Raw genomic sequence first — 22,161 nt, 5'->3', positions numbered from 1 at the left:
AATTTTTTTGTACTTTAAGATAGTTAAAATGGCTTCGAGTGCAAAGGATTAATAGAATGGAAATACATACTATGAGCCAGAAATTTCATTTCAATTTTATGGTTAAAATAACTTTGACTGCAAAAGGGTTAATAGAAAGGAAATACTATAACCCAGGAAAATGATAATATTTTAAATTTACAGTTAAAATGGCTTCGAGTTCAAAGGGTTAATATAATAGAAATACCATGAGCTAGAAAAATTATTTTAAATTAAAAATTAAAATGTCTTCGAGTGCAAAGGGTTGATTATCGTACGACCAATGTAGAAACTTAAAAATTCAATCCCAAATTATTGGGTCATCGATCTCTTCTGGGTCAGGTCAACGCAAATCTCTGCCGGAAGTTCTTCTCTCCTTCCTTGGGCGAACTAACTTGAACCCCGGAAAACTAAGTTCACGCTGCAAAACACTTTTGTTCCCGCGCTGTTTGTTGGGAAAGAAGAACCGAGGGAGGTGTACGCGCAGTGAAATATTAATTTTGCCGGGAAAATTTTAATGGTGTCTCTTACAAGAACGCAAAGCCACACCAGCGGAGAAGTCTTGCTCTCCTTAGCGTCCACTAATTATTCCTCTTCCAACGAAATTCACATTTCTGTGGAAACTAATTTCGCGAGGAACACCGTGGGCAAACGTAATTCTCAAAATGACGACAATATGGAATATCGAGTCGTAAGTTCCGAAATTAGTTATATTTTAACAATGTTAACCTAGAAATTAGGACCCATCCTAGGAATTAGGTAACTTAGACATTAGGTGTCAGAGTAGTGAATAATAAATAATAATAATATATGATAATATAATAATAATTGTTGAGCGAATGAATATCGATTGGGCGTTCGAGCATTGGCGATCGATAATTGACGTCACGGCCCGCGACGTCGGTTACAGAGGAGAACATTCGAATGCGATCGAATGTTCTCGAAGGATCTCGCAATCCGCCACGTGCGCGGCGTCTTCTGTTGATTTTTTCTTTCAGTCTTCACTCAGCGTCCATGCGGGTCAGTCACATATAAATTTAGATCGCGTCTTTTGTAATATACTTTTCATTATTCACTCAATTCATATAATAAATAGTTAACAATAATAATATATAATATGTGGCGGTATATACTATATATAGAATACACCATGTACTATATAATGCTATAATAAATAATAGTAACAAACAAAGTAAAATAGCTATATTAAAAAATTCTCTGTCATCAGAATATAGTATAGTGCGAGGAGAAACAGCAAGGGGCCACCATAATTATTGAAAACATTATGATATTTATTTTAAAATTATTACATATTAACGTTCATATAATATACGTTCAGTTAACATGAAACGCAAAGTAATTAACGTTGACATAACCTCGAGAAACATAATAACTAGTATTTTAATGGGAATACTTCCAATTCTGTGATCGATTACGAGTTAATTTCAGTTAAATTACTGTGACCGATTATGAGTTAATTACAGTCCTCAAGAGATAAATAAATGTGTATTTAACAATGTTAAATAGAATCACGTTTACCTAAGATTTGTTTAACCTTAGTGTTATAATTTAAAAAATTCGCGTATAGCTGCGTAATAGCTGACAATGTTAATCCTTTGCACTCGAAGCCATTTGAATTATAATTATAAAATTCCATTTCATACGATAATTGTATTATTATTATTATCTTATAAATTTTGATAATAATAAATAAATTTTGGTAACAGTTATTTTGGGATGCGATGCAACAATTGTCGCGGTGTCTCAAAGTCATCGCTCGAGCGCAAACGGTTATCACGTTCTCGATACTATAATGTCGCCTCACTTTCGACACACGTACTATAGTCTATGATATAGTAGACTCTCTATGCTATTGCAGTGTGTATACGTCACGTTTCCGCCGCTATCGTTATCAATGTGTACTCATACAGAATGAAGCAGCCGCTGCATAATGCACTATCAATTACGGTTGTCTTATACCTCCAGTACACCTGTCGTCATTTCGACGCAACCGACGGAATAATTGATTCGAAATGTTCGCGAACCCGTGGCAGTCATAACACGTTCCAGTAATACGCGTGCCGTTAAACGAACACTGACAAGTGATTTCTCGCGTTAACCCTTTCGGTACGAGTGCCGAATATATACGACGTCCATGCGATTATTAGTATAAATAACAGAATTTTATATAAGAATTTTTTTATATTTTAATATTAAAATATTGTAGCTTTAGCTACGAGCAACACGTTTTGTTAAAAAAAACATTGTTTTATCGAGCACAGTTTTTATTTAACGCTTAGGAAAATCTTATGGAGGATGGATTGACCATGTGCGAATTTTCAGAGAGAAGGCGTTAAGAAAGGTTTAAATATTGTTTATCACTTTCTAAATAATTGGTTTCTACGAGCAGGAACTTTTAATCCTTACACTTACGATTATTCATCGATCTTTTATAAATATATTTGTTTATGGTATTTCTTCTAGATAGGGTTTTTTAAAGGATTTGTTGAAGCGTGAGAAAGTTGAAATTAGTTGTTAAAAATTTGGTATTTGGATTGTTAATTTTTCCAGTCTGGATCTTAACCCTTTGCACTCGAAGCGATTTCAAAAAATAATTTCTCTGACCTATAGTACTACCATTTTATTTAACGAAGTTATTATTATATATTAAGTTATTATATATATATTGTATAAAAATTATTTTGAAACGAGATAGAAGAATCTTAGTGGTGTATCTCGAGTGCAAAGAGTTAATAATTGTTGCTTTGCTTCTTATTAGTCTTGCGTTGGTTTTTCTTTGTTAGTTATTTTTTTAGAGACAGGAAGAGCGTGAAAAGCGACAGAATCGTGTTGCACATCTAAAATGAAAGTAGACGCTGTTTTATGGGATTCAGGATTTAATATTTATTAATTATTAATTATTAATTATTGTTATGCGAGTATTATCTATTTTACCGAGGTAAGACCTTCGAACGATGACACGAAGAGACCTTTTCTACGGTACGTGCAATGCTTCATAGCTCGTTGAAAAATTAAGATGTAGAACTTTTGTATTTCGGGAGGGCACTCGTACCAGCACGAGGCAGATCTAGAAGGTTTAAAAGTAAATATTTAATTTTTGTTATTGATTAAAGGGCGCCGGAAGTTGATTATATCAAAGGGTGAAAGATAAAACAGTTTTAAGACGGAATAATTTAAAAATTCCGAGAATAGAAAGACTGCAATGATTAGCGCAATTTGTGGCAATTTTACTGTAAAAGGTTATGATATTTTTATAGTACTTTTGTTTAAAAAAGAAAATAGCGTGTAACAAATTTTTATTCGAAGTTAAAAAAGGGCTTTCGTTTCTTATTTTTTTTATTAATTAAAAATTAACTACTTTTTTTGTTATAAATCATAACTTTTACCTTGAAGCGATCCTCTAAATATATCTTAATTGATATATAATTTTAACTAATAAATCGTTATAATGAACCGTTCCAAAGACACAAACACAGTTTAAAAAATAAAATTACAATTTTCGAAAGCTAAATATCGAATAATTGAAACAATTGTATATACTCTGTATAGTGTGCAGAAAGTATTAATATTGCATCGATGTTATCAATAATTATTTAATATTATATATACTTACGCATCGTAGAAAATATTAATGCTATGGTCGATTATTCTTTGGCCGCAAAGTGTTCCGAAAAATGCGAAAATGCAGAAACAGATGGCCAGAGACATTGATATCGCAGCGAGTTCGAATTCCATTGCTTTTAGAGCATTGAACAGCTATAGAAACGATTGCATAAATTTAATACGTGCAATTTTCGACGAATCAAGATTTTGTAGGAAAATGAGTACATTTCGTTGGCATTTAAGGAAATTTCAAAATATTCGAGAACTATAATTTTCATCCACTCATGTTTTCTAAGTATGGTAATAAATATACGAAAAATATTAAAATAAAAAATTGAAAATAAATTAACATAATTTATATAAAAAGATACTATTCTCGTTCAATTCGAAATACAATCGCATTTCTTTATACTAATTGCAACGTACTAGCCTGCGTCCTGCAAACAATTTGTATTCACCGCGCGTTTTCCAAATTTCTCTGTCTCTCTCCTTTTCTTATTATTTTGCTTATCACCGTCCTTATCAACGAAACCAACGAAAGTAGACTTATACTCACGTTCAGCAAAGATATGCTCATCGCGGCGATGCTGGTAGGAATAATCACGTTGTAACTATGGCCGAACGTGTTCCACGCGTTGTTCGTGAACCTCGAACAAACATTACGCGCTGAGAGGCTAATTCTATTGAACAAGTGTCTAGAGAGAGAGAGAGAGAGAGAGAGAGAGAGAGAGAGAGAGAGAGAGACGTCCAGAACCACAGTGCATTAAATCAACGATTGTACCAACTTGATTGCCTTCGAGTGCACGCGAACCGCCCAACATATTTTCGAACGTATTCCATCGTTCCGTTTCGACGTCGAATCTTTTCCAAGACTTTTCTCGTGGACGCGTTTCAACATTCGCCTGTTCATAGAAAATGCTCCGTGATTTTCCGGTTATGTCAGGTTACGTTGGTTAACTATAATTATTTGATTAGAAGAAGACCTTATCAAAGACTCGTCATTATGGTGTATAGTATGGTATTTGCGAAAAGGTCGAGCGATACGTAATACTTTTAATAATGCGTTCAAGAGGTTGGATAAGTCAATTATTGGATAAGTAAATTATTAGATAAGTCAATTATTAGACCAGTAAATTATTGAATAAGTGAATTATTAGATAATTAAGTGGTTGAATGATTAAATGCTAAATTTTGTTCTATGTATAGTATTAATAGTTTTAGCACAATGATTATGCGTCGTCGTAAGAAATACTTTCAATTGCCGTCGTTCTATAGTTTGATAAATACTTTAACTTCTAATAGTAAATTTAAAATGAATTTAAGCGAATAAATTTTACTTAAATTTGCTTTGATCTGTCTTCTAATTTTTATAGCTTTTAGTATTGTACTTGGATTCATTAGAAATTGGTCAAAATTGTATTACTTAATTAAATGACAATTGAGTGATGTAGATTTATAAATCACAAGGTCTTGCGCAAGATTGAAGTGTTATAATAATTAATACATTCTTCGTTAGCTATTAATAATATACAGATTGAATAATTACATTTCATAAATTTCTGAATCTAATTTCATCAAGATACCATATTTTTATCTTAAAAAACGCGAAATATTCTTCGTTTAGCTATTATAAATTCTTCATGAACTATTATAAATTCTTTCTTAACTATTAAAAATTCCTCCTCAACATAGACAAATTCTTCATTACCTATTAACAATATAAAAATGAAATATTCCCTCTCACAAACTCCCGCATCCGATTTCATCAAGCTATCATATTTTTTTATCGCAAAAAGGCGTAACACCCGCGGTCCAATTAGTTACTATAAACAATCCCAGAATGCCGAGTCTTTGTTCAAGCGATCTCTCGTCGCTCTAAAAGCGGTTCGCGTGCTCTCCTTACCCGACGATTTTGAATAGGGCGCACGCGTGCTCCGACAACAAAAGGAAACAGGTCTCCGTCGTTATCCAAGCGTAGACGGTGATAGCGAAGATCATGGCCGCGAGAATGCCGACAGCGTGCCCGTAAATTTTCTGTCCGAGATGTTCTGCCAGATAAGAATAGAGAGACAGCTGGGCGAGTCTTTCGGGCACGTGGCGCATGAAGTACGTTGTTATTCTTATTAACATGAAATAACCTGTTGTTGCGATTACTGAAAGCAACAATGTATTAGACTCCACCTTCGCGTACATTTTTAATTGTCGAGTAGTCGGGCCTCTTATATTTATTGAGTTGTGTATTATTTATATTATAGATATTATAAATATATTATTTATATTGATTTATATATGATTTCTATCAATTTATATAGTATTTATATCTATTTTTATCTGTCTATATATTATTTAAGTCTATTTAGGTTATTTATATCTATTTATATTTGCTTATATACTCTTGATATCTATATATAATTACTCATTTATTTATATATTATTTATGTCTATTTATATGTAATTTTTTATCTATTTATATATTATTTATGTCTACTTATATCTGTCCATATATTATTCATACTTACATATATATTACTCTAATCTATTTATTTATATATCATTAACATCTATATATTATTTATATATATATATATATATGTATTCTGTATTACTCATATTAATCTGCATCTATTTATTCTCCTTATAATCCTTATTATTTTAATAATCGTACAATTAAAATTCCAAATCTCGATTGCTTGCCAACCCCTTTCGAGAATTCGTTGTTAATGTTTACGGGAATTCGCATAAATATCCGCGATAATACCCATTATTCATTACATTGTTCATTAACCCATGGTTCTTACATCCGAGTCCTATTGTTACTGTGCACACGCGGCTCGAATATTTACGTAATACTTCCGTGTCCTCCGTATTATCCTTCAGCAATTCCCAGTCGACTTGAATCCCGGTGAATATTGTTCTAACCTGGATATCCGGAATACCATTTCAATTGCAATTGTTACGTTGCAAAAGGATAGTTATTAGCAGACTGTGGACCTTTTATGCATTTTTGACAGAAATGAATAGGAGCGATATAATAATTAAAATAATTGATGTAGTGTTGACATGCGATTTCCAAATCGTTGAAACTATTGCAGAAAGAATTAACATTATATCTGGTATTTGTTTGTTGCAATACAATTTTTATTTTGCATAAATGTCCGCAATCTATATTATCAGATATATTAGCTTCAATATATATATATATGAATAATATAGTAGCTTTAAATATACCTAAAACATTGTAATTAAATATTTATTATTTTTAGAAGCGGCTTTTAAATTGTATGCGCTGGATTTTATTTTAGCTAGCTCGTAAAATTTAATTTATGTGTATATAATTTAGAATAAAAAATTGGTAATATTCTAACCATTTAAATAAACGTACTTCAATATATAACGTGATATATTTGAATTTTCTGAAATTGTATTTTTATGAAAATCAAAGGGTTAATTTAGAGATCGAAACCATTTCACGAAATTGATCATTTAAATTGATAATTTAGGGTTACAATGTTAATTTTAATTTCACGGTTTTACCTGTGGATTTACTGATACCTATTTAAAAACTTTTATTTTCTCATTGACTCTGATTTACTAAAATGAAAATTTACTCTTTCATTGACTCTGATTGACTAAAATAAAAATTTACTTTCAAATCATTGAAATTATAGTTTTATTGTTCTAATATTATTATATTTGCCAGCGCGTACAATTTAGGGTCTTTCCATTAAACATCATATAGTCACAAGTGCATAGTTGAACAAAATTCACTAGGACATGCCGTACAGTTAAAATAAACGCTATTGTTAAAATAACAATAGCAAGAAGCAGTCACTCACAGATCCAAGGTAAAGATGATAATTGATGTACTGTATAATGACAATCAATTGCGGAAGAAAAATCGACAGAATGAACAGCGTGTCGCTGAAATCATGTTCGGTCGAGAAAAGCAGTGACAACTAAAAGCATAACATACAATTAACAATCTCATATGAAAAATCATAGCAGAAGCTAGCTATATATTTCTCTATCACGATTAACCCCTTGCACTATATACAGAATCTAGCACTATATAGATAATATACACTGTATGCACTATATACTATATGTATAAGAGGGAGTCGGCCACGTGATAAAGATCCCATGCATATTTCACTGCGAATTTTTCCACTAAACTTAATTCTGCTATAAAAATCCAGGAAAAAAGTCTCAAATCTAAAACAGCTGAAAAATGAACAAAAAATACACGCAAGGAACAAAAATTGCTTAGAAAAACGAATAACGGAAATTTTAGTGCAACGAGTCGACACCTTTACACGGATTTAATTGCAAACAAATAAAATTGCATCGAATTAAGAAGAAATTTATAATTCTGAATATAGCAGAATTTATTTTAATGTCCGTGATAAGATTTCAAAACTACAATTTTTTCAATTACAAAGGAAAAATAAATAGGACGAAAAATAAAATGAAACGAAATAATTAAAGAGCCAAAATGTTTAATAACATTTAGTTTGAAACGAAATAGAACACAATGTAACACGTGTTGCAATTGGAGCACAGAAAAGCAATTGATTGCGCGCAAAGATGAAGCGCGACGCAGATGCGCAAATAAATTAAATTAAATTAGCAAATTAACCTAGCCGACATTGCAATTTTTCACTTTCATCCACTCGCAATTAAATTAGTACAAAATGTTGCAAAATTCCCTGTCACGAAATCCAAATATCGAATCGCTTTAACACGTGTTTGAACCGGCACTAAGGCGCTTTTGCGGAGCACTAAAATATAGATAAATATACTAAAAGTAGCTGCTATTATATTTCTTAATAACCGAGTAGAATATTATAGCATTACTGTGTCAAAGTTCTGTCATTAACAGCGTACACTATAACGACCAAGCATTTCTCCTTTCAAGAAATATTCGATTCCATTTCACATTGTTCACTGTCACCTCCTGCTCACGAAAGGATTATCCAATCACAATAAATTTGGAATTACTATACTAGCTTACTATATTTTATTTCGTTGAAATTAAACAAATTATGATTTTGGCGTCACAATTCGATTAACGACGCGAGAACTTGGCAGAAGGGGTGAGTTTATTCGCGTCGATCCGATTCCAGAATTACCTCGGATATCAAGCTGGCCAGCATCAGCAGATAGAAGACGATCTTCCGTACGATCTGTAGCCTCTGATTATGTTCACCCGGCCACAGGCCCATCAGCAGAAACAATCTCTTGTGAAAGGTGGTGTCCGGACCGTTCACGAATGTCATCGTGGCGCGACGTCAGGGTCGCGACTGCACCGCGATCGATTCGCCACCGTTTTTATATCGTCGCTCGTCCTTTTTTTATCGAATCTCTAATGAAACGGCACAGAGGATAGTCGCCGCAAAATGATTGACAGAGGCTGTAATTTCGAAAAAGTCAACGGCCGGGCGATCTCCTCTCCCCCGTCGGCGGAAGGTGGAAAAACGAGATGCATTAATGATGAGGCACAAACAAAGAAGAGAGACCTCTTACGCCTGTGACCGTGGTTCTCTACTATCCCCCATGGGGGGGTGGTCCCCCACGTTTCAAAAATGTCGTTTCCTGCGTGGAATTTTTTAGTTGACTATTTCCATCGTGACACTGAATAATACGCGCGTTTATTGTTATGTTAGTATTTACATAGAAACGATGATCAGTTGTCTCGATGATCCTTTGATGAAATTAAACGGATGGCGGTTTCGTGGATTGCTTTCGACTGGTTTTGCTGTCGCGAAACCGGTAAATTGTTGTTAAAGGTTTGTCGGAGTACGTGTTCTTTGTTGTAACATGTTTCACTTGTTGCTTTTTTCTTTATTCAAATAGCACTATTTTATCGCACTTAGTATAGTCTCTATTGGACACTGTTCTATAGGCTATGGTTAATTCATAACCTATAGCTTAGGGCTATAGACTCTCGTTAGTATATTTCTTGGAAATAGTAATTCATTAATTTTATTTTTAATTTAATTAGTCACGAGCTTCTTCTTAATATCGCACAACGAATATTAAGAATTCTTAGATAAAGTGCTATGTTCGACGATGATAATTATGTGGTTAGAGTTAAACATTAGTTAGAATTCTCCTCTATCTTTCATCATTATTTATTATAATACACTTTGGTATAATTTTATATTATTTTGACATGACAGTAATTATTTTGATATATTTTTTAGAATATCGAAATACGTTTTAAATATACAAATTTTGAAGAAGTATTTAAATCAGTGTATTTGCCGTAAATTAATCAATGTATTTGCCGTAAATTAATCAATGTATTTGCCTTAACCCCTCCCCGTGCCATTTCGCTCGACGAAACTCGGGTCCGAGCGGTCCGCATCAACGCGCGCTAACCAGACCAGACTGATGTTTGTAAACAGTCGCAATACGATCCGAAATGTAGATGCCCGCAATGCCTGTGATATAGTCAATTTTACGCGATACTAAAATATCACGGCCTTCACTACACACTTTTGTACCTTGCATTTTGAAGGGGTTTCTTAAATTTTAATAATTGAACTGCTTCGTAACAGCAACGACAAGAATCGTGACTAACTGTTCTGAGGTACTGAGAGGAACTAACATTCAGTCATGAGCGTAACGGGCAAAAAATCAGTCCGCGAGCTCGGCTTGTTATGTTTACGTTTGGCCCAAGTATGTGTTCGCGACTCAGACTCGCGATATTTATGTTTTGGCCCAAGTATCTGTTCGCGAGTCTGACTCGCGATGTTTATGTTTGGCCCAAGTAACTTTTCGCGAGTCTGACTCGCGATATTCATGTTTGGGCAAAAATCTTCATCGCGAGTCTGACTCGCTAAAGTACGGGAAGGGGTTAATTATAATAAAATGGAAGTTAAAGTGAGACATTTGGCAATAAAATTAAAAACATTCTGTGCCACGTGCATCAAATAAATCGAATTTAGAAACAAATTAAGCAAATCGTTTGGAACGAATTTAGAACTAAAAAATTGTATTAAATTTGTTCGACTATTATATATACGATAATAAATAATTACAGACAATATCTATCAAATTTTAATAAAATATCAGATAGCCAGTGCTAAGAGTCGAATAAAAATAGCTTTGTAAGTATAAAGTGAAAGTATTAACAAATAATCATAATACAAAATTAATGTATCCCTTTTCATCGGTGAAAGTATAAATTATCTTTCTATTATGGCATACTCTAAAAAAATGTTCGGACAATCGTTGCCATAAAAGTGAATATCAATATCCCCTTGAAGAATGGTGAAACGTGTTACCAGTGAATCGTGTCACGCGAGGAGAAATCAATGCGCCCTTCTGACACAATGAACAAGTGAAGGGTGTGCACTCTAGGGCTACGTTTATGCTGCAGTTGCAATAAATTATGAGAGCGATGCATCGAAATATCTATGGCTAATTAACGACAGAAATAAATCTCGGTAAATTTACATATTGGAAGAACAGTGAAAAGTTTTTTAATTGTTATAAATGATATTAAATATTTTATACTTATTTCATTTAAATGTTAAATAAATGTTGTTCTTCAGATCAACGAAATTAGTTTACTATATAACTATATAATTTACTTTGCATTTTTATTGTTATGATTCCATGAGAAGGGTGAACTATATAACAATAACTAGGCTTTAATTACTATATTAATTATAATAAGAAGGCTTTCTTCGAAGAAATAGTTTATTTGAAATCATTGGACCTTTTTCCATCGTCTAATCGTCATGCATTCTGTCACTAAGAAGTATAACGGATCGAATTCATCGTGGTGAAGTATTTGAAAGATGCGTTGAGCATCTGAAATTAATTTGTTAAGATTATATATATTTAGCAGTGCACAGTTTATTTCATTCTTAATATCTCTATCACTGTATTTTAACCATTAAATCGAGAAGCTTTCTATTGAATGAAGTGATCTACATTCACTTATTGATATATAAATCTTATTATTAACTAACAAGTGACTGCCAAACTCTGCTTACAATCACTAAGGGAAGCATCCTTAACAACATTATACCACTGTCACGTGCTCTGTTATTATAAACATTTACCAATTGCAGTGACAACGACGTACTCCATTAACATATTTTAAATGTATATAATTTAATATCAACTCGTCTCGCTTGCGATGCAATTATCAATGACGAATATTAAACTAACAAGCTTAACAAATGTCTGCAAAGGTCAGAGGCCCGCAGAGATTCGTCTCCAAGGTCTGAACATCAAGGGATTAAAAGGATTAAAGTGATTACCCCAGTAAAACCCTTTCTCGACGGAACAAACATGCCAGCAAGTACTGGAACGCTGCCTTTCGACGTCCTTTGTAGTGCAAGTAGCACCAACTTTTGCACCTTGAGCGGCAACTTGTACCATTCAGTTGTACACCTGTATCGTTAATTAATATTTCTTTAAGATTTACAGAGACTGTCCACGGTGTCTATAAGATTCTTAGAAGGCGTACTCACAATTCGTGAAACACGTTCAGGGAATTGTCGCTGTACGTTTGACACATGCAGTTCTCTCGATAGGTCATGGCGAGCTGAATTAAATACGACAGACCGTTTATAATTGTCAGGTCGAGGTCAGCAGGTGAGTGGACACGTTCGACGAACTGTCGTTTAATAAGTGTTCGTTTAGCGTGTTTGTTGTTTAACTTTGTCGCCGAGTTTTGTAATTTCGAAATGGGGCTTTTGCGGAGCGAACGCGAAAATCACTGTTTTAAACTACTGTGCGAGTGGTGGTGGGGGGAAAACGACGCGTTGTGCAATTATAGGAGACTTTTATTTGTGCAATTAGGGAATTGTATTTAGCGAATTTTAGTTTACGATGTGGAATAATGTGGGACAAATATAAAATTGATGTTGAAGTAATAGTATGGTTAATATAAGTATGGTAGCTATAAATATCATAAATATAAATATGATTGATATAAATATAATAAATATAAATGTGATGGATATAAATATCATAAATATAAATATAATAGATATAAATCTGAGAAATATAAATATTATAGATATAAATATGATAAATATAAATATTATAGATATAAATATCATAAATATAAATATGATAAATATTAATCTGAAAAATATAAATATTATAGAAATAAATACGATAACTATAAATAAAAAATAGTATTATTCATAAATACCTATTAAATATATTTTCCACGAGAATAAATCGAATTGCGATCTCGCGGCAATTATATAATTTATAATTATGTAAAAATTGTTTAAACAAAATGGGCAGTAGTTTAAAGGCGGTGTACTCACTTGAGACATGTGAGTGCACAAAGATATCGTCATCAATATAATAACAACAGAATACGGTATCATTACAGTCGTCATGATGCTTTCAAACTCGCTTTAACAGTAAAAATCACGTTACTCTTGCAAACGCGCGTCAGGCTCGTAGCGTTCAACAATCATCATAGTACCTCTGAGTTTTCTGATAAAGGTCCATCATCTCGCCAATTCCCCGATGCAAGCGCTTGTCTTTTTTGAAAACTATTGCCTTTGGGTCGAGCCATCGGTTGATTGCTTTTTTTATTCGGTAACTGTAGTTATGGTTAAATTTATTATGCGAGTGTTTTTTTGTACTATACTGACGTTTTTGATATGCCAAACAATTCTTGCAAAAATTTTAATTAGTTATAAATTCTCTCGAATTTTTTACCTGAGCCTGTAACGAAAATTTAAACAACGCGTTTTATAGAGATAAAAATCTCCAAGCGTGTGAAACACATTGTCAAATTTGTTATTAAAGCTATATAAGATAAAATGATTGAGAGATATGATTTTTATTTTTTTTTCTATATTCTAATTAGGATTTTTGTAAAAATTGTTTGACATTGCTTAGCAAGCTATAATTTTTAAACAAAATAGGAATCGACTAGTCAAATTATGAATTATTAGATTTAGAAGAACTATTGACGATGCTCGAGTATGTTGAGTGTATTATTTGTTCATTAAAATATAAGCGAACGGTCAAAAAAATTGCAGCACGAAGGCAATCATAAATATTAGATATGAATAATAATAAATAATAATGATATAAATATAAATATGATGAAACATCAATATAAAATAATAACAATAAATATAATTAGAAGTATTAAATATTGTGAACAATAATGAATTTTTTATTGATTAATTCGCGATTACAACTGCAGCCAAATTAAAAATATTTATCTATCAAAATCGTAAAAAATGAATTTCTGCACCCAATACCTTAGTGTTTGCGCACCTTATTAATTCATAGACAGCTGAATGGTGATGCAATAGTATACTAATCGTGCAATCATTCGCTGTTAATAGTACCACGCCGCATGTGCAGCAAATCATTAAGTACGCGTATGCCAGATAAAAATAGTTATCCTTTTCGCTATCAAACTCTATCACTAGTATAAAATGCAGCGAACGAGAATTATTCAGGGGTAGTATAATGTCCAATACCATCGGCGATACTAACCCTAGGAAGCATATAAATATTGTCGAGACTCCAATATCTGAAATAATTATACTTAATGAAATATCTTTTTCCGTTTGAGAAATTGTTTAAACAGTGACGTTGAATCTCATGCACCAAGAATAGATGTGCGAAAGATAATTGCGAGAATTCTTAATAATTATTAATAATCCTTATAATCTATTTTTAATAATTATTAATATTTCTTGTAATCTGTTCTTAATAATTATTAATAATTCTTATAATCTATTCTTAATAATTTTTATAATCTATTGTTATCGTTTACAAAAGCTCAGTGAGAAATAGAAACAAAATTTTCGAATTTTTAACGCAAAAATTTGTGGCGATTTCCTATTCGATAAAATTGAGAAATAAAAATATATCCAAGATATTGAAAATTTTAGAAAACAATATCCTTTGGTCGCGAGACCAAGAAACAATAGAACGTAACAAGCAAAAAACATACTGTACACAAAGTAAAGAGACACCTAGTATTTTATCTTACATATGTAAATTACGATCATTTGATTTTGTTTATTCCCGAATCTTTCGAATATCTGCAGTTCCCTTTGGTCTGTCGAACTGTGCCCTCGAGCTAAGCTTTCCAGCGAATTTCTCAACTAGAATAATGATTATTATATGCGATAGATGTATATGTATAATCGATGCCGTTTGAAATTGTGTGTGACAAAATTTACGCTGCTCCAATCAGTGAGGAGATATAAGGGATTCGATTAATTGTTGTATAACTCACTACGTGTTCAAGCAATCCCGAGATGATGAATTTTAGGTATACTATCATGGTGAGGCAGCTGAACGATATGAAGCAAGTCATGTGAGTTAACGTAACACCACCGATTCGCAGTAGTATGATCTGAAATTAAGTGGACAAGTCTTTTCTTACCATAGATGTTATAAAAATATTCTACGATTTTATATGTTTTTCTGTATATTTTTCTAGAATATAGTTTTCTATAATTTTCTATATTTTTCTATATTTTTCAATATTTCTATAATTCAATATTTCTATATTTCAGTATTTTTCTATATTTCTATATTTCAGTATATCTATATTTTAGTATTTCTATATTTTTCTATATTTCTATATTTTCATATTTCTATATTTTTCTATATTTCTATATCTAGACTATAATTTTCTATATTTTTCTAGAATATTTTTATGAATACTTATATATACATATATATATATGTGTGTGTGTGTGTCAAATTCTTGTATATCAAAGTAAATGCCGTACAAGTTGTCTGCATAGAAATAATTAAGAAAAAAATTTGACTAATAGAGCGTTAATGAAAAATTATTCCCAACTAGCACGACACCTGTATATAAGATTAATACGATCTTAAAGGGTTAACTTAATTCTGACGAAGTTGGGTACCAGCAGCGCCACGTTGAAATAAACTTAAATGCTCGAGGTAACGATAAATAGACTATATTTAAAACATAACAAAGTCATGGTACAAGATACGCGTTTGATCGCGATGCTATTCACTCGTCCGCGATCATTTAAACTTTGTGTGGTTTCGCGAGCAGTCTCGTTCCGATGATAGTAATCATCACACAAATATAACTCGCATTCGTCGCCAGCTCTGCTCCGTCGCGATTGTTCACGTATATCAAGTTAATAATCAGCTGTTGAATTTTTCAATCGATTAATAGACGCATTTAAAACGCGTCTCTTGGGGAAAGTAGAATCATCGTTTCATCGTCAGTGAGATCATCGTCTCATCATCAGTAGAAAAACTGACGATAGCAGGTAGCGTTTTATTCTCCGGCGTCGACGTGATTGCCCTGATTTATCCCTGATGGGTCTCCGTTTATTAGTTTGTTAATTTGTCAGGGTCTTGTAGACATTGGAATAAAGAAATATCCGTAAATACGATACGTACGAAACAGGATCATCCATTCATGGTTTCGCTGTGATCAGAAAACGCATGGTACTCACCTGTAAGAAGAAAGAAAAGAGAAATGTATGTTAATGAAATCATAGAAGTGATTATATAGATATAAATATTATATAAATTCGATTGCTTGGGAAACGGAAATCGTGTCGCAAATTATAAGAAGCGAATATTCTCGTTTAAAATAGAAATTCACGTGTTATTAATTCTCATTTCTGTCAATAGTTGACTAAACAATGCGGTAACATTTTAAAAACGCAGCATAATTTTTTAAATTTAACATTAACGTTAGTGGGACTTACAATTAATTATTAGAACTTAAAATTGATTATTATAACTGAAAATCAATTATTAGAACTGTATTGGTATCTAGTAAATTGTGTTCTTAAATTATATTCAGTAAATCATATTTAGTAAAATTATATTGAACAAATTATATCCAGTAAATTATATTTAGCACATTATATCCAGTAAATTATATTCAGTAAATTATATTCAATAAATCGTACGTAGTGAACTATATTAACCAAATTACATTCACCAAATAATCATTATTCACTAAAAGTTATCAACAACTTCCGCGTTGCAGCTTCGCCCTCGCGCCAATCAAGTACTTGAAAAATCCCATTACTCAAACAAAAAATTCTCACCTGGACAACCTCGAAACTAAACACGAGACACAGCCACGTAAATCTGGTCGCTATATTCAGCGTGCGATTACTGAAAGGCCACAGACCAGTAAGTAATAAAAGTTTGCGGCTGAGGCTATAGAACGTCTCGTCGAGGTCTCTCATTGTCTCCGCGACCGACGAATTCCGTCTGCCGAACGGAGAACGAAGAAACCAACCACCGACGAATATACTCGTCATACTTTATTCATTCGATTACGATTCCTCACCTGTGGAGTTCTCTACTCGATGGCAAAGGGTCCTCCTTTCGAATATGTCCGCGGAAATGAAGCTCGCGAATTGATCGCGTGCATCGGCACGCACGACCCGCGTACACACGCTATTGTCGCGCGCGACCTTCCCCGAACCGGACAACTAAATTACAGGTTTGCGAACGGTGGCAGACAATTCCCTTCGCTGTGATTATTCTCCGATTTTGTGAAAGGATATTCGCGAGGAAAGGGAGAGTAGGACGATCCCCAATCGGTTCTAGACTGCCGCGCGTGCTGCTTCGTTATTCGACGCAAAGGCTTAACCCTTTGCACTCGAATGGTGACTATGGGGCACCACTAAGACTGTTCTACCACGTTACAAGATCATTTTTGTACCAACAAAGTTTCGATTTAAAAAATTGTTAAAAGGTGAAACTGTCGGCACGAGTCGCGAAAATCAATTTTGTACGAATAAAAGTGCACTTTGTTACATGGAACGAAAATTCTGTGGCGCCAGGGAAATTATTTCTAATTTGCAGTTAAAATGGCTTCGAGTGCAAAGGGTTAAGCTGAGCGTCTATTGAACATATAAATTGCCAGGCGTGCGCAACATTAACCCCTTTGCACTCGAGCCATTTACATTTTTCATATCACGATCCAAAATAATTGTTATAGCGACAAAGATTAGTTTTAAAAAGATTGTTAAAAGTGAAGGTGAGCCAGGGAAATTATTTCAAATTTACAGTCAAAAGGGATTTCGAGTGCGAAGGGTTAACCCCTTGACACGCGAATAAAATGGATTTTTAGCGTTCGAAAAATATTACTTTAATTTGGCTCGACTAATAACTGTTGCCACATTTTAATTTAATATTTCAAATGCTGCATAACATTCGAGGAGACTGAGTTGACTTTTTATTAAATAACGTTGTAAAATAATAATTGTGAAACGATAAATATAGTGGCAATACATTTTCTACGTTGCCCAGTTTGTTTCTTAGTGTCTCGGGTACGTGAAAGTCTACGATAACAAGTGAAATGAGTGATGCATTGGAGAGACGTTATTGTATACGAAGGGGTTAATGCTGATCAATTAACGGTGTGCTGTGATCATCGAAACGGTAATGGAAGATTGCATCGCGGTAAGTGCGTTTGTACTTGCATTTCTACTAGACCGTTCGCTGGTGGCTCCGAAATTTAACCCTTTGCAGACGGAGCTATTTTAAGTGGAGATCCAAGATGTTTGTTCAGACTTATAGTGCTTCGATATTATATAAACTGGAGTTAAATATTGTGACTCATGCAACAGGTAGCAGCTCTGAACGATTTTTTAAATATAAATAAATTTTTAAAAAATGGTTTCGAATCGCTAAAAATTATTCGGCAGCTTTGATCCATTTTTTTAAATATAAGTAAATTTGAAAGAAATGATTTTGAATCGCTAAAAATTATTTCGCAACCCTTAATTATTTTTTAAATATAAATAAATGTTAAAGAAATGATTTTGAATTATTTCTTTAAAATTTCCATATATTTCAAAAATGGTTAAGAGCTGCTACCTATAAGGTTAAGGCCGGTGCACATCAAAGTCTGCCGTAGCGAAAGGGTTAAGTAAACAGCTAGCTAAAGAGAATAAAGATTTACCTTTTGTTCACGGATTCGTATGTTGCTACTCTCGCTTACAAGTATGCAGAACTATACAGACTCCGTATACGTCAATTGTCTATACTATGTGGCACTTAAGTTCTATTTACTGCTGGGATCGTTGAGTTTACTATACGTTTCCTTTCAGAGAGCAGATCGTAGTGAAATAAGAGAAGGACGAGCTCATCATCTGAAATCGAACGAATTTTGTTGCCTAGAGTGAGAAAACCTGCGCCTATGGTATAATGCGATCTTATAAAGCCAAGTGTCGACTCGATAAGTACCAGTTGCACTATAGCACTCGAATATCTGAGATAATTTAAATAGAAATAACAAGACATATTTTGCGACAATTTAAACTAGATTAAAAATATTGGGTTGGCAAGTAATTGCGGATTCAAAGTAAGAAGGAAAATTCAATTCATTCGCTTAAAAATATAAGTTCATTCAATTAGACAAATCAATTTTGACGCTGCCTTTCTTTCGAGGCTTTTTTTTAATATACTATATATGACATAAAAATCGAGCTCGCGATGCTCGCTTTTTTAGAAATAATGTAATAAAATATGTCTGAAACGCGCGCGCCTTGCCCTTCCATCTTCAAACTGTAATAAAAACGAAACTAAATAAATAATCGGTGCAATTTATACAAAAACGATATAACTTAATTACAACACGTTGATAGAACAAAAGAATGTGTTAAGACCATCTCTTAACAAAATCGGCGATCACTTAATTGCCAACACAATAGATAATAGTCTCGCGAGCTATTATCATAATAAATAATTATGTTCAATGCAGATACGTAGCTTTGCAACAATTAAAAATTGACTAGAATAAAACTAGATTAAATATAGATATTAGTCTCGCGAGCTATTATCATAATAAATAATTATATTCAATGCAGATACGTAGCTTTGCAACAATTAAAAATTGACTAGAATAAAACTAGATTAAAAATAGATATTAGTCTCGCGAGGTCTTATCCTAATAAATAATTATGCTTACGCAAATACGTAACATTAAAGATCGAACGAAGGTGAAACATGTACCGTTGCGAACCCTTTGTTGCTTGGAACGAATAAACCGGAGAAGTCCAGCATGCTGCCCGTAATGGTTCTTTGCATTATCAATAACACCATTTTCTGTGTCCTCACCGGACAATAGTACCACAGCGAATTGTATCTGCATACGTGAGAGAAAAGAAAACATTGCAACTTTCTTGGCCATTGTCCGACGAGAGGATGAAACGCTTGAAATAAATGCGACGCGGACTCACAAGTCGTGGAAGATTGCCATACTATTGTCAATAACTTCCTGTCCGATATAGTTGCCCATGAACACTGCCACAACGTGGATGATACCGAAGACAATCGCCATGATCAATTCCCTCTTGTCGTCCATTTCCATCATCGCCAAAATCGACTGTTTTCGTGCGAGAAATGTTATAGTTTTTTTTTTTAGCGTTGGTGAGGCTTTCGATTTCGAAGTTATGGGAGATTAAAAATTATATATGGGAGGATGATGGTGTCAATTATTTCTTTTGAATGACTATGTAAATTATTTCTTTAGAGTGGTGTTCTAAATTATTTCAATAGAATGGCGTTGTAAATTATTTTATTAGAATGACGTTGTGGATTATTTCATTGGAATTTGACTGTTCGATTTAAAATTCGACAATTCTAATTCCAATTTTAGGAACGATGATTTTATATTGTTCATTCTTTTAGGCTGAGCGAAGAATTGATTTTATTTGAACAAAAATCTACATCCAGATTTCGATAATTTATAATTTATAATTTATAATGAATATACAGAATCGAGTCATATCGAGTCAATATTATTACCTGATAATTTACTTTCTGATAATTAATTTAACTGTCCATATTTCTATAGAAAAATTATCGTATCTAGAAGAAGCGCATTAAAAGACTTGTCGTTGATAAATAAAATGAATAATATCGATAGCATCGATATATCGTAGTTACCATAGTCCTCTGCAAGCGACTAACTCATTAAATCTCACAGTATGTGCAATACTTACACGGTAAAGATTCAAAGACATCGAAACTACGACCACGACGATCGCTATCAGATAAGGTAGCCTCGCGTCGTAACCAAATATCTTCACGAAACTATGGGATTCCATAATTTCGATTCCGCCAAGATCAAGAAGATGCAGCAGAGAACAGAGCATTAGACATAACAATTGTGAATGAAATAATCCGTGAAATTTTAAACCAAGTCGAGATTACTAACTCGATGGCTCTCGTGTGAATTTCCACTGCGTTGCGCATGCTTACTTCCACCAAGTATCTCCTCTTCTTATCGTCGGTCTCGTTAATCGTATCGGATATCATTGTTGTGAACCGATAGCTGCGACATTAAAAACTCTGTTACTGTAATTTTCAGCAAACAATGCGCCGGACACTTAAAGCAGACGTTACAAGTGCAGATCTTAGGACAAGCCTAGTCAAATCGAAGCGAATATGGTCGAACCCCCTTATCGTCCCCCATGGAGAATTCTTAACCTCTTAGGCGCGATTTTGCGCGAATGAAATTTTCAAGTCAAACTAAATTACCATTTTTCTTAATATATGTTTCTTGGTATGGATATATTAAAAGAACGAAGAGATACTCTTCGATAAATTGACCGGTGATTTTTATTAATCGCGTATGCCCTTCTATCAATAAATTTACGTCGTTGATTATTATAATTAATTACACGACGTGAAGCACAACGCGTGGATAGCGACATGATCTGTGGAAAGAGGATGTGTGGTCGTACTTGGCGATCTCGAACAATCCGCAACAGTATTGGCTGACTACGAAAAGGGTTGACTCGGAGCAAACTATCGTCGTCACGCCGGACATGGCGCCCGTAATGAGCCAACCGGACGCCCAATAAACGGCGCGTCTGTCGTTGGTGTCAACGAAAAATCCGAAGGTGTGCAACGAGTGCGGTCGCGGCTCGTCCTTCGGTATGAACGCGTCGAGTACTAAAGGGCCCGATATGATAATGTGCCCGTAGACGAACGCGCCGCAAGCTATACCTGGAATGTCACGACAGTCTCTGTGTGCGTGAAAACGGTAACGTTAGATTCACTTTTTCTGCCATAATTTCACTTTTCGCCATAATTTACCAGCGTTCCGATTGAATTCTTCTTTTTTTTTTTTAGCGGATGGTTTAGGTTATTGGTTCGCTGCGAAAAATAGGTTTATTCTGTTCGTGACTGTTTGTAGTAAATTATAATCGGATGGAATTAATTATTTTAATTTAATTTTGTTTTTGAAATTTTAAAAGTGGAATTTGAGGTGATGAGAGCAGGGAATGTTTTATCTTTAAATAGAGTGAAGGCTGATAATTGAGACGCGTAATAATAAGTAATAGTAACGTGCAATAATAAGTAATAGTAAGGTGTAATAATAAGTAATGGTAAGGTGTAATAATAAGTAATAATAACGTGTAATAATAAGTAATAGTAAGGTGAAATAATAAGTTAAATAATATGTAGATAATAATCGTAATCTATGGTAGATATTATTTATTTAATTACGTGGATTGTGTAGGTAATAGACTTTTG

General features: G+C 33.5%; 4 protein-coding genes across 9 annotated transcripts in view; 1 reads left to right on the top strand and 3 right to left on the bottom strand.

The window, feature by feature from the left end:
* Positions 1–22,161, top strand: part of LOC144468649 (mannosyl-oligosaccharide 1,2-alpha-mannosidase IB-like) — a 94,470-nt gene that overhangs the window by 34,699 nt on the left and 37,610 nt on the right. The window lies entirely within an intron of this gene.
* On the bottom strand, positions 1,393–8,942 carry LOC144467824 (uncharacterized). The gene is made up of 9 exons (XM_078176789.1): positions 8,772–8,942; positions 7,479–7,598; positions 6,441–6,561; positions 5,546–5,795; positions 4,428–4,544; positions 4,199–4,289; positions 3,653–3,795; positions 2,974–3,106; positions 1,393–2,876 (listed from the first exon to the last, which is right to left on the bottom strand). The coding sequence occupies exons 1-9, from the start codon at positions 8,916–8,918 to the stop codon at positions 2,823–2,825; spliced, it is 1,176 nt and encodes a 391-aa protein (XP_078032915.1). The 5' UTR covers positions 8,919–8,942; the 3' UTR covers positions 1,393–2,822.
* Positions 11,268–18,565, bottom strand: LOC144469650 (uncharacterized). Of its 3 annotated transcripts, none has more exons than XM_078180134.1 (9): positions 16,707–18,565; positions 14,891–15,010; positions 14,642–14,756; positions 13,915–14,176; positions 13,106–13,225; positions 12,942–13,032; positions 12,132–12,277; positions 11,919–12,051; positions 11,268–11,463 (listed from the first exon to the last, which is right to left on the bottom strand). In XM_078180134.1, the coding sequence occupies exons 1-9, from the start codon at positions 16,923–16,925 to the stop codon at positions 11,404–11,406; spliced, it is 1,266 nt and encodes a 421-aa protein (XP_078036260.1). In that variant the 5' UTR covers positions 16,926–18,565; the 3' UTR covers positions 11,268–11,403. The 3 variants fall into 3 exon arrangements, with proteins under 3 accessions (XP_078036260.1, XP_078036279.1, XP_078036270.1); XM_078180153.1 differs by having other exon boundaries at positions 12,132–12,205; XM_078180144.1 differs by having other exon boundaries at positions 11,268–12,051.
* LOC144469661 (odorant receptor 22c-like) lies at positions 15,572–22,094 on the bottom strand. Of its 4 annotated transcripts, none has more exons than XM_078180184.1 (7): positions 21,366–22,094; positions 20,837–20,953; positions 20,622–20,712; positions 19,857–20,002; positions 19,586–19,762; positions 18,578–18,767; positions 15,572–16,100 (listed from the first exon to the last, which is right to left on the bottom strand). In XM_078180184.1, exons 1-5 carry the CDS (start codon positions 21,449–21,451, stop codon positions 19,600–19,602), a joined length of 603 nt encoding a protein of 200 aa, XP_078036310.1. In that variant the 5' UTR covers positions 21,452–22,094; the 3' UTR covers positions 15,572–16,100; positions 18,578–18,767; positions 19,586–19,599. The 4 variants fall into 4 exon arrangements, with proteins under 4 accessions (XP_078036310.1, XP_078036317.1, XP_078036292.1 ...); XM_078180191.1 differs by having other exon boundaries at positions 19,599–19,762; positions 21,366–22,093; XM_078180166.1 differs by having other exon boundaries at positions 19,630–19,762; positions 21,366–22,088.

This window comes from Augochlora pura, chromosome 1, assembly GCF_028453695.1.
Source record: "Augochlora pura isolate Apur16 chromosome 1, APUR_v2.2.1, whole genome shotgun sequence".
Lineage (NCBI taxonomy): Eukaryota > Metazoa > Arthropoda > Insecta > Hymenoptera > Halictidae > Augochlora > Augochlora pura.
This window is presented reverse-complemented; position numbering and strand designations above follow the sequence as displayed.

Bases quoted from the DNA above. Each gene is read 5' to 3' on its own strand.
- LOC144469650 (XM_078180134.1), bottom strand. From the start codon at position 16,925: ATGACGAGTATATTCGTCGGTGGTTGGTTTCTTCGTTCTCCGTTCGGC. The intron at 14,177-14,641 runs GTAAGATAAAAT...TAATTATTTCAG, and splicing joins AATGATCGTAATTTACATAT to ATATTGGAGTCTCGACAATA. The intron at 12,052-12,131 runs GTGAGTACGCCT...TTAACGATACAG, and splicing joins CTGAACGTGTTTCACGAATT to GTGTACAACTGAATGGTACA.
- LOC144467824 (XM_078176789.1), bottom strand. From the start codon at position 8,918: ATGACATTCGTGAACGGTCCGGACACCACCTTTCACAAGAGATTGTTT. The intron at 7,599-8,771 runs GTAATTCTGGAA...TTATGCTTTTAG, and splicing joins TGGCCAGCTTGATATCCGAG to TTGTCACTGCTTTTCTCGAC. The intron at 3,796-4,198 runs GTGAGTATAAGT...TCGTTTCTATAG, and splicing joins TGAGCATATCTTTGCTGAAC to CTGTTCAATGCTCTAAAAGC.
- LOC144469661 (XM_078180166.1), bottom strand. From the start codon at position 21,451: ATGTCCGGCGTGACGACGATAGTTTGCTCCGAGTCAACCCTTTTCGTA. The intron at 20,003-20,621 runs GTAAGTATTGCA...GCACGAAAACAG, and splicing joins TGTCTTTGAATCTTTACCGT to TCGATTTTGGCGATGATGGA. The intron at 18,768-19,629 runs GTACATGTTTCA...GTTCGATTTCAG, and splicing joins GCAACAAAGGGTTCGCAACG to ATGATGAGCTCGTCCTTCTC.